Below are 12,164 nucleotides of genomic sequence, written 5' to 3'. Positions count from 1 at the left end.
AAGATATATCTGGTCTCATGCATTGGGCCAAATATAATAAGACTCCAATGACATTAAGATATGATACTTCAGGACCAAGTATCTTTTCATCTTCTTCTTTATGACAAAATGAGTCCTTTTTTGGATCAAGAGACCGAACAATCATTGGGGTGCTCAAATGATAAGTCTTATCCATATTAAAGCGTTTTAATAATTTTTCAATATACGCTGATTGATGGATAAGTATTCAATTTGAATTATGCTTGATCTCCAAACCGAGACAATATTTTGTTTTCCCCAAATCCTTCATTTCAAATTCTTTTTTCAGATATTCAACAATTTTTTAGAGCTCTTCAAGAGTCTCAATTAAATTCATATCATCAACATAAACTGTTATAATAGCAAATCCTGATTTTGACCTTTTGATAAAAACATATAGGCATATAGGGCCATTCACATAGCCATTTTTTTCGAATATTCACTGAGGCGATTGTACCACATACGTCCGAATTGTTTTAATTTGTACAATGATCATTGTAATTTAATTGAGTACATGCCTCTTGAATTAACCCTTTTTACTTCAGATAATTTATATCTTTCAAGGAGTTTCATGTAAATTTCAGTGTCCAAATTTCTATACAAATAAACAGTAACTACGTCCATTAGACGCATATGCAGTCCTTCAGAGACTGTTAAACTGATTAAATATCTAAATGTGATTATATCCATCACAGGTGCATATATTTCATCAAAGTCTATACCGAGCTTTTAGGAAAAGCCTTGGGCTACAAGCCTGACTTTATATCTAGTAATTTCATTTTTCTCATTTCTTTTTCTCACAAATACTCATTTATATTCAACAGGTTGTACGTCTTGAGGTGTTAGAACTACAGGCCCAAACACTTGACATTTCACTAGAGAAGCTAATTCTACTTGAATTGCTTCTTCCCATTTAGGCCAATCATGTCTTTGTTTGTACTTAGCCACAATACGTGGTTTAAAATTATCATCATTCAGAATTTTAGTAACTACTGCAAATGAGAATATATCATCAATTATAATTGTTTCACGATTTCACATCTCTCGTGTATGAACATAATTTAAAGATATTTCAATATTCTCATTTTCTTGTTCTACAGGATTTTGTACCACTTCAGGGTTTTGTATCTCTTCAGGGACCATAACCTATTCTGGAGGAATATTAGAGAGTGTAGATTTTTTAATTATCTTAGGATCATCATGATTGATATTTGTTTGATTATTTGTCTTTCTTTTTTGAGGAACAGTGTCCTTCGATCCAATAGGTCTACCACGCTTCTGGCGTGAGGCGGATGGATCAGTTACGGCTCCAATAGACTATTCAGCAGTCACATTAATTGGTGCATTAGTAGTTGGAACATGTGATCTTATCATTTTTGTTGTATCTACAAATGCATCAGACATTTGGTTGGCAATAATTTGTAATCGCACTATCCTTTACACTTCAGTTTCACTTTGGGACGTGCGAGGATCTAAATAAGACATGGTAGGTACATACCAAGTAAGTTCATGCCTAACTTTAGGAGGCATTTTCTTTTTCCCTAAAGACAGGAAAATTGTTTTATCAAAGTGACAATCTGTAAATCGTGTAGTAAAAAGATCACCTGTTAATGGTTCCAGGTACCTGAAATAGATGGTGAATTGTATCCAACATATATTCTCAAACGATATTGGGGTCCCATTTTTGTTCGTTGAGAGGACACAATAGGGACATATACAGCACAACCAAATATTCTCAAATGAGATACATTAGGTTGGTAACCAAGAACCAATTGTAGGAGAAAATATTGATGATAATAAGAAGGTCGCAAGCGAATTAATGCTGCAGCATGTAATATAGCATGTCCCCACATAGAAGTAAGTAATTGACTTTTTAGTAATAAAGTACGTGCAATTACCTAGAGTCATTTGATAAGAGACTCAACTAATCCATTCTGTGTGTGGACATACGAGACTGGATGTTCAACCTCAATCCCCATAGACATGCAATAATCATCAAATATTTTGGATGTAAATTTACCAGCATTATCTAGCCGTATTGACTTGATCAAATAATCTGCGAAATGTGCTTTTAATTTGATAATTTGTGCTAACAGTTTAGCAAATGCAACACTTCGAGTAGGCAATAAACAAACATGAGACTATCGTGCAGATGCATCAATTAAGACCATAAAATAACGAAATGACCCACTTGGTGGATGAATGGGTCCACATATATTCCCTTGAATCCTTTGCAGAAATGATGGGGATTCACCTCCAATTTTGGAGTGGGATGGTCTTATTATTAATTTGTCTTGAGAATAGGCAGTGCAGAATTGTTCACTGGACAATAAAATTTTATGATTTTGTAATGTATGTCCATGTGAATTTTCAATAATCCTACACATCATTGTAGATCCTAGGTGGCCTAAACGATCATGTCAAAACATAAATGCTTTTGGATCAACGAACTTCTGGTTCGATACTGCATATGTTTCAATTGCCTTTATGATTGTATAAGACAATCTAGATGATAAAGCAGATAATTTTTCTAGTATAAGCTTTCTTCCGGAGGCATTACTAGTTATATAGATGAATTCTGTATCACTTTCACTCATGGTTTAAAAATGATAACCATTTTTTCTTATATCTTTAAAACTCAATAAATTTCTTTTGAATCTACTTGAATATAATGCATCATTGATGATTAATTTGGTCTTATTGTTTAACATAATTGTGGCTCTTCCAGAGCCTTCTATCAGATCAATTGATCATGATATGATATTTACTTTAGCTTCAATTAATGCTAAATTTAAGAAAAAATTCTTTTCCTTGAGAATTGTGTGCGTTATTGCACTATCCACCAAACACATGTCTCCCACATCAGCTTTTGAAGTCAACGCTTCAATTTTGGAGTCCATTTCCTTTCATTTAAAAATTACGTTAGTTATAACATATACAAAATATTGAAAGAAAGAGAACATGATACTGAGAGAAAAATAATATTTATGACTCCAAAATAAATATGATGGACTTATAATAATTTGGGCATCCTGATCACTATTTAAGTGACCCATATTGTTATTCTTTGAAAGAGGATTTTAAACATCAAGAATCATTAGATCGACAGGATTTAACTTATTAAAAATTTAATTCTTATGAGTGCTTAATATAAATCCACCCAATGTTTATGTGTACTACAGGTACACCACCAATGACATTTATACCCATGCTTATTATTTTGTGGTTTACTCTGCATACAACTACTTCTGGTAGTTGCGTTCACTTCAGGGAACGATATATAACGAGAATTCAAAATTTTCTTTTCCGATATTCCTACTACAAGAGCATAAAATAAAATATGGGAAATATTTTATCTTCCACATTCAGGAAAAGATTCTGAATATTGCAGAGTTATATTAAATATAGAGTCATTGGGAGTATTATTGAATCTGATATTCAAATCTATCTTTCAAATTTCTCCACAAATTTAATGAATTTATCATTATGTCCATATTTCGGCTTGCAATCCTTCAGGGATATGATGCCCAAAAATAATAGTCTTGTATTTGTCCTTCTGAGACATTTTATTTAGTTAGTTTTTCAAGGCTCATAAATTTTAGATGGAGACCCATGCAAAAAGCTTATTTAATATTGTCCATCCAATTTTAGGAACTTCAGGTTCAATTATTGTCATATTTACAAAACTTCTGATTTTGCAGACAATATATATGAGTTAATCTTTAAAACTTCAGGTTCAAATACTATCTCATATTCACAAAATAGTTGATTTTGTAGGAGAAATATTAGGATTAATTTTGGAAGCTTCAGGTCCATATATTATCTCATATCTAAAAAAACTTCTAATTTTGTAATTTGTATTCAGAATATTATAATAGTATTCTGATTATATTTTGGACTTCAAATCCATATTTTTCACACTTTATGCAAACTTCAGGTTGCAAAGGTGATATCATTATAAAGACTTTGATGAAACTTGGGACTTCCAGCCTATATATATGTATTCTTATGATTTTACAAACTTCAAGTTGTAAATCGTAAAACTTGAGACTTCAGGCCCATATATATATATTCTCACGATTTTACAAGCTTTAGGTTATAAATCGGATATAAATAATTCAAATAAATAAATATTCAAATAAATAGAATACAACAAAAACAAATATTTAAATAATATCAGGATTTTTGGTCTAGATTCTTGGTTTTTGTAAACTTCAGGTTACAAATGATATTTATGACTTCAGGTCTAAATTTATGATTTCGTACACTTTGGGTTACGAATGATATTCAGGATTTCAGATCCAGATTCATGATATTCAGGACTACAGGTCCAGATTCATAATTTTGTAAATTTCAAGTTACAATTAAGATTCAGAACTTCGGGTTCAGATTGATGATATTTCAGACTTCAGGTCTAGATTCAAGGGTTTTAGGACTTCAGGTCCAGATTTATAAGTTTACAAACTTCGGATTGCAAATAGAGTACAATTATAATGAAAAATTAAATAGAAGCATAACATAAATTAAAAATAATTAGGATATCACAACTGGGATATCCGTATTTATAATATATAGGCAGCATAACGACATAATAGAAAGATATAATATACTTGAGCTGATCGTGCTGATAACGTGTTATAAAGATAATATCCAAGTATATAAAGATAATGAGATTAAAATAAAAGTGAGAGAAAAGGAGAAGAAGAGTAGAAGCTATTCAAGGAAAAATGCTTTCCCGGACGAAAAGAAGAAGAATGAAGAAAAACAATATGCAATTAAATTGAGAGAAAAGTATCTCTACAAATGAGAGGAGAGGGCTTTATATAGAAAACTTGCTAACCCCTTCTTGACTTTAATGCATGCTTATATTCTTGTATTCACACTAATTTGTCAGTCTTGCCTACGTGGTGGAAAATCCACCATATATAACAAAAGATAAATTATTTATAAGATTAATAAAAATAAATTATTAATATATTTGATAAAATTTAATATGCATGAGTAATTATTATATTTGATTGGTACTTATAAAAGAATATTAAGATATTATTTTTCATAAATAGCTTTAAATGCTATTGAGTATAAATTAATATTATATTTGATTTTATATTGCTTATTAATTTAATTGAAAATACAAATACTTTATTTTAAAAATTAATAAGTAAAAAAAAATTATAAAAAAATTAAGATTATTTTAATAAACCTTGCAAGTGATAATTAAATTATTCATATATTACTTATTATATCATTTTTAATAATGAAATCTTTTTGTTAACAAACTAAATAATGTAACATCAAAAATAAAAAATTACCCTAGAAACAGCCCTTAATGGGGAGTTTAGCGAAAGTATTGAAAGATTATTTTAATAATTTAGTTTTTTTTTTTTACTGATATTATTTTGTTTGATTTATCAAGTAACAAAAAATTTCAGGATTATCAATGATGTTATAACAAGTAATATATAAATAAATCTGATTATTACTTTTATCTTAAATACTAAAATACTATCAAAATAATTTTGATTTTGTTATAATTTTATTATACACAAAGATATTTAAGTAAATTAATATCTTACTATTGTTTTGTTATATCCAACAAAAAAATAATTATTATTTATTTTTATCAAATTTTTTCAAAAATAATAATAATTCATATCAATAATTTAGAATGTAATAAATTAGTTTAGTGTGAACCTAACCAGACGGTACGATAATAATGAAATTTGATTAATATTGTATTTGGGATGATGAAATTTGATTAGATTACTCTTGACATAAGGTTGATTTAATCAAAATCATACCCAAAATGATATTATATGGCTTGAATCGCGTAATTCAATATGTAGTTAGCAACCGAATCATACTATTATATGTGAGGTTTAGTCAAAATCATACATAGATTAGTGTGATCAAGTAAATTTTGGCTTGAGAAAGCCTTTATAACTCTTAAACTTTAAACCTAAATCACTTTTGCAAGAGTACGATTTGGTTAGAATTACACTTGGGATGATAAAATCCAACCAAAACACACTTAGCATAATGCAATTTGTTTACAATCACAACCTAGGATAATACCATTTGGGCTTAAATCTCATTGTCTTGGGTGTAATTATAGTCATAGTCTAATCACACCATATTATCTGAGATTCAATCGAAATCACATTTGGGACATTACAATTCAGGCTAAATTTGACCGGATAACACCATTCCATTCCAAAATCTGGCCGAATGGCACTAATCTTTCCATCTAAAATAATGTTGGGTTTAAGTTTTCATTTTTTCTTTCTTATGTTAACAGAAAAAAATTATATGTTTGGATGTATTGATGTATGTGATATTTAACTCTATAATATATTTTTTAACAACAAACAAAAATACCTTTGTGCCACTACAATTAACCCCAATTTAAATTAATTCAAAGGTGTAAAGATAATGCGAGATTAAGGAGATAGATTAAAACCATAGCAAAATAGAGGTGGGAGGGGGGTTGGGTGAGATAAGGCTTTTGCAGGGGCAGGAGAGATAAGTTGTGAATGAGAATGATAAGATTACACTAGGAAAGTCCAGTAAGTATTGTGAGAAAGTTATTGTCAACACAATTGAATCGGCAAGCAAGCGATGTTAGGCGATGATACAGTCGAAGCAAGGTTCACAATTTATAGGTTTTACAATCCTAAAGTTGAATTTCATCTTCTCTCGGTCTCACTTTAGCGAGATCAAATCGCTAAACTTAACTAAATTCGTCGTGAAGATCCTAGCCAATTGTCATTGGTTCATTATTGTGAGGAGGGTGGCGCCAGAAAATGGAACAAGACATGCAGGCAATGGCGAGGAGGATTGCGCGCATTCAATAGGTGTTGGAAGGGTGACTATTGTGTTGATGCCGCATATGCGGTAGATGACAAATAGGGGTGTTCAAAACCGATTAATCAAATCAGTTTGTCAATTTTTTAAATCAAACTGAATTTTTTATCTGAAGAAATTATGAACTGATATCAAACTGAATCGAAAATATCAATTAACTTAACCAAATTTTTGGTTAATTGGTCTTTTAACTGAATTTTAAAAAATTATCATATATTATTATTTTTTATAATTTTTTGAAAATAATAGTTTATATAACTTTTAAAAAACCGGTTTGGTTCAATTAACTAGTTTCTAAAATTAGAGAAACCGATAATTGAATCGAAAAATTCATTTTTCTATATTTGTAAATCGGTATTAGAACCGATTTTTTAAATAACCTATTTTTCAGTTCAATTTTGAATTTTCATTTAAATCAGTTCAATTTGATTATCGGATAATTTTGAACATCCCTAATTATAAGAAGGATGATTTATAATTTTAATTTAATAATAAAATTATATATACAAATAATATGTTTAATTATATATATAAATAATGATATGTCACTATGTAATTGAGTATTATTTTATTCCTAATTTAAAATTATCTAATAATATAATAACATATTTTTATTTATATATAAAATTATATATATTATTTGTTTGTATAATACTATTCTTGATACCCATGTTCCCTTATAATGTTATTCTTTAATCACACTATTAGCACCAGACATGGCAATTGGGCTGAACCAAATAAAGGTTGGACCCAAAACTGTAACACCATAGGTTGGGTCCATTGGTTTTTCGGATTAGACTGTGAGTTTTAATATTAAACCTATAAACTGACTCGGCCGGCCAATAATGTTTAAAATTAAAAAAAAAAAAGGAAGGGCAGAACAGAAGCTAGGCTTCTGCGCAGAAGCCATGAAGGCTTCAAGGCTTCTATCCGCCACAAGCGGAAGCCTTGGCTTGTGCTTGTTGGCAATTATTTTTTTTTAATTTTTAATTATATTTATTTTTTATATAAATCAATAAATATTTTTTTATTTCCAATTTTAATTATAAAAATTTTTTTATTATATTTTCAATCTTATTTTATCTCATCAACTCTTTTCTAAAAATTATCTGAATTTATAAATAATAATTTTTCGTGTTTATAATTATATTTTTATTTTATCATTATAAAATATTATAAATAGATTCAATATCAAATGAATTCAAAAATTTGGATGTTGAGGACGAGTAGAGAAATTGTATAATATATATATTTTATTTATATTTATAATTATATAGTATTTAAATTATTTTATTTATACTATATTATAAACTTATAATATTTTTGATCATGTAATTATGATATTTCTCTGTCACAAGTACGAGATTTTAAATAAAATATTTAAGGTATTGTCTTTAGTTTTAATAATAAAAAAATAATTTATATTTAAAAATTTTAATTAAAATTAAAAAAATATTTAAACGGGTTGACCGATTAAAGCTGTGGGTCGACTTGTTTAAGACCCAACCTAGCCCCTATGTATCGAGGGCAGGGCCTTGGGTTTACAAAAATTCATAAACTAGCCTGACCCAAAGACTCATTCTGCACGGCTCTAGGGCTCGATCCGGCCTATGAGCCCGATTAGTGGTGCTAGAGCCCACCCAGCCCTTTGACGTCTTAGCATCACATTTTATAAAGTAAAAAAATTGCAGTCCCCACATTTTCCAGGAGTAAGCTACCATGGAACCCAACTTTAACGACCAAACACAACAGCAACAACACCACCACCTGGTCGCGTGGGCCCCTACAGCGTGGGCCCAGCTCTCCGCAGTCCGCCACCAATCGCCTCTCATCCAGTGTATCACTAACTACGTCTCCATGGATTTAGTGGCCAATACTCTTCTCTCCGCCGGTGCCTCACCCGCCATGCTTCACTCCGCCGAAGAAATCCCGGACTTCACTCCTCACGTCCACGCGCTCTACATCAACGTCGGCACACTCTCCCCCGACTGGCTACCCGCCATGAAGATTGCTGCGGAGTTGGCCTCAAATTCGGGTAAGCCCTGGGTTCTTGATCCGGTTGCCGCCGGCGCTTCTGGTTTCCGGTTGAAGGCTTGCTTGGAACTCGTCGGCCTGAAGCCTACCGTCGTTAGAGGGAATGCCTCCGAGATCATCGCCCTCTCTAATGCCTCTGTCGGCCCCACAAAGGTAGTATCAAATTTGTAACCTTATAAATTTTAATATGTGAAGTTGATTGATGAGCAATGAAAATAGACTTGTAATTGGAGTCAAAATGAAGCAAAAATTTTTCAACTATTGAATTTTGAATGGACGAATGATTCAAGATTTGTAGTTAAATGTTTCTGTATGATTTTTGATTCAAAAGTTATTTTCAAATACTACTCAAATTTGAGTTGTAACTTAGTATTTTCATATTTAAATTGTATATAATAGTTTTCAACTATTTTCAAATAATTGAAAAAACATTTTTAATCGTTTTTTAAATTTTATAATGGTTTTAGACTGTATTTAAAAATATTTTTGTTTGTTGTATCCCTTGTTTTAAAATAGAAAAAAAGACTGTATTTAAATTCTATATCAAACAGCCCACGTTACACTTGACTGAAATTGGGTTTGGTTTTAAGGGAGTAGACAGCTCTCATGAGTCCATGGATGCAGTGGATGCGGCAAAGAGGCTGGCTGAAGCAAGTGGGAGCATAGTTGCTGTGTCTGGAGCTGTTGACATCATAACTGATGGGAAGAGAGTTGTTGCTGTTCACAATGGGGTGCCCATGATGCAGAAGATTACTGCAACTGGATGTGCAGTCACTGCACTCATTGCTGCTTTTGTAGCTGTTGATCCTTTGCATGCTTTTGAAGCCACAGCTTCAGCATTATCCGTGTTTGGCATTGCTGGTGAGATGGGGATGGATGTTGCCAATGGTCCAGCTTCATTGCGAATGCAAATGATAGATTCCCTCTATGGAATCGATCAAGCAGCTGTGCTTTCTCACGTTCACATCAAGAGTTTGCCATGAATTTGAGGAGAATATAAATGGTATGTATCACTGATGATCAATTTGAGTTGTACATAATGCTCTTATGTTGAGCCAATAGAGGACTAGTCAATAAGGATATTAACCCTGTGCACCCAATGTAATAAATAGTAAATACTGAGATTGACTATGTGCACATTTAGTCATTTGAAATTTTTAGTTATTCCTTGTCAGTTTAGTATCTGGTTTTGTTTATTTATATCTGATTCTTCTCTTGTACATGTTATAATTACGCAAAACCTCTGAAATTTTTGGGATATACTGTCCAGGGATTGCCATGAGCATCAGCCTTCCAGTGTCCAGAGCATTTTTTCTTCTTAAAGAAATGTCTTGTAAAATCAGAGTTCTCATTATCTGTTTTTTTTTAATGGGTTAATGACATAGTTAATCCCTGTTATGTTATATTTGGTATGCACAAAATTCGCATTCTATGATATATGTATTTGTCTTTGTTGACAAATCAAGTAGGATGACTTTGTTCTCATATAGCATGGTCACATTTCTGCATGCCTAAGAGATTATAAAAACAGATGAATTGCTAAGATTATCACATACACTGACTTATAATAGCCATATTGACAGAATGAAAATGTAAACTGTGCTCACATTCATCTTCACACCAACAGATGCACATGTAATCTCAAGTTCTCTTACATCTTCTGTATTTGAGATGGACAGTGAATCTGAGCTATGTTTCTTTACCATCTGTGACATGTTGACCAGGTGGTATTAGAGGTTGCACCTCAGCAAGCCCACAAGCATTCTTGAACTTTCCTGTATCACCAGTTACTGACAAAATGGACATGGTACTACCGATCTTGTATGCACCATAGAAGTTGAGACTGTCACCATACTCCCCTTCAATCACAGCTGTAAATGCCATCATCTGCGTTGTCTCATCTGCAGAAGTAGCCACATAAACTCCTTGGGCTGTCCCTAGAGGTTGTGGCCCTAAGTCATGACTAGAGGTTAGTATGTCATCAATGACAGTGATTGTTCTGAAACCTAGTCCCAAGCCATCTGGTCCTAGTTGGGTCTGAATGTTGCCATTTAGGTATTGTTGATTCTGTTTTCCAGCAAAAGATGTCCCAGCCAAGCCAGTTCCTAGTGGAATGCTGTTGACCCCATTCATTGTTGGAATGGCACCGTTAGCATTGGGGATAGCAATACCACCTTGGGGGGAAGGAATCCTATTGGGTTGGCAAAGCACACCTGACATTGTAGATATTTCCTGGCAACCCGGTGATTGCCTTGCGGTAGGGTTACTGCCTCCAAGTATGTCATGCATATAAAATTCAATGCGTTCTCCACCAGCCAGGGCAGACTCAACTGCAGTCACAAATATCATGATGTTTGCTATTGCAAGTAGCAATGCAATGAAACTAAATAGTGATAATTGCTTAAATATCTTGTAGTGTGCATATCTGAGGCTTTAGGATCTGTAAGAAGGCTGAGGGTTTTTGGATGAGGTTGTAATTGACAAATTTGGTGCTTAAATTGAGAGCCTATTATCAAGACTGAGATGGGGTTGTTGGGAATTCTGAACTTAGTAAAGTTGTTGGAACCATCTGAGTTAAAAGAAGTTGAATCTTTTTGTTGTTGTTTATTTCCCTGTCGTTTATTTTTGCTTGTTTTAAAATCTTGTGGCGTTAACGGTGGGTTTGGTATGTCATGGTACGGGATTCACCAGTATCATCTTCAATCACATAGTCGCAATTACCATTTGCAGATGATTTAGTTATTAAGAAGCTGAATAAATCTGAGCCTTGAGTTTGTTGACATTGAAGTTTCATCTTCCAAGAATTTTCCTCTGAACTACCAACAAAATTGAGTTTTGGAAGACCTGGCATGTAAACCGTGGCTGGAAAAATGCAGGGAACCCCGTTATTTTCAGTACTTCACACTCTTTTCTATGGCTACAACAAATAAAGGGAATGATAAGTGATAATGAATATTTCATTTCTTTTGAACCTCTCATTCGACAATAATGTGTTTCTCAATTTGAGTTTTTATCATTTGTCTTTTATCTTTAATGAGTATTCTCATACTTCATTGAAGCTGACAGATTTATACCAGTGCTTGGAGAAGTAGTAAACTTTTAGCTTTGGTTTCAGTCAAATAGCTTATTTGTGAATTACATTTTGTTGAAAACCACTGAGAATGATTGCAAAGGGGGAATTTATATTCCGAAAACAAATTTCAATGTGATACTTAAAATATTTCTGTTGACAAATGCAAGGCTAAAAG

General features: G+C 32.2%; 1 protein-coding gene and 1 pseudogene across 5 annotated transcripts; one reads left to right on the top strand and one right to left on the bottom strand.

Moving 5' to 3' along the window:
* The first annotated feature begins 8,565 nt into the window (after positions 1-8,565).
* LOC123209998 (hydroxyethylthiazole kinase) lies at positions 8,566-11,523 on the top strand. Of its 5 annotated transcripts, XR_006501188.1 has the most exons (4): positions 8,566-9,069; positions 9,507-9,919; positions 10,641-10,885; positions 10,995-11,523. XR_006501188.1 is itself a non-coding variant. In XM_044628137.1 (3 exons), the coding sequence occupies exons 1-2, from the start codon at positions 8,602-8,604 to the stop codon at positions 9,897-9,899; spliced, it is 861 nt and encodes a 286-aa protein (XP_044484072.1). In that variant the 5' UTR covers positions 8,566-8,601; the 3' UTR covers positions 9,900-9,919; positions 10,641-11,523. The 5 variants fall into 5 exon arrangements, 4 of the variants coding, with proteins under 4 accessions (XP_044484072.1, XP_044484073.1, XP_044484074.1 ...); XM_044628137.1 differs by having other exon boundaries at positions 10,641-11,523; XM_044628138.1 differs by lacking the exons at positions 10,641-10,885; positions 10,995-11,523 and adding an exon at positions 10,187-10,381.
* Positions 10,558-11,970, bottom strand: LOC123211561 (annotated as a pseudogene).
* Positions 11,971-12,164: the final 194 nt, after the last annotated feature.

This window comes from Mangifera indica, chromosome 3 (genome assembly GCF_011075055.1).
Source record: "Mangifera indica cultivar Alphonso chromosome 3, CATAS_Mindica_2.1, whole genome shotgun sequence".
In the NCBI taxonomy this organism is placed as follows: Eukaryota; Viridiplantae; Streptophyta; class Magnoliopsida; order Sapindales; family Anacardiaceae; genus Mangifera; species Mangifera indica.
This window is presented reverse-complemented; position numbering and strand designations above follow the sequence as displayed.

What these genes read in the sequence shown, in the direction of transcription:
- LOC123209998 (XM_044628137.1), top strand. Translation starts at nt 8,602, where the DNA reads ATGGAACCCAACTTTAACGACCAAACACAACAGCAACAACACCACCAC. An exon ending in CCTCTGTCGGCCCCACAAAG is followed by an intron (nt 9,070 to 9,506) that starts GTAGTATCAAAT and finishes TTTGGTTTTAAG; the next exon opens with GGAGTAGACAGCTCTCATGA.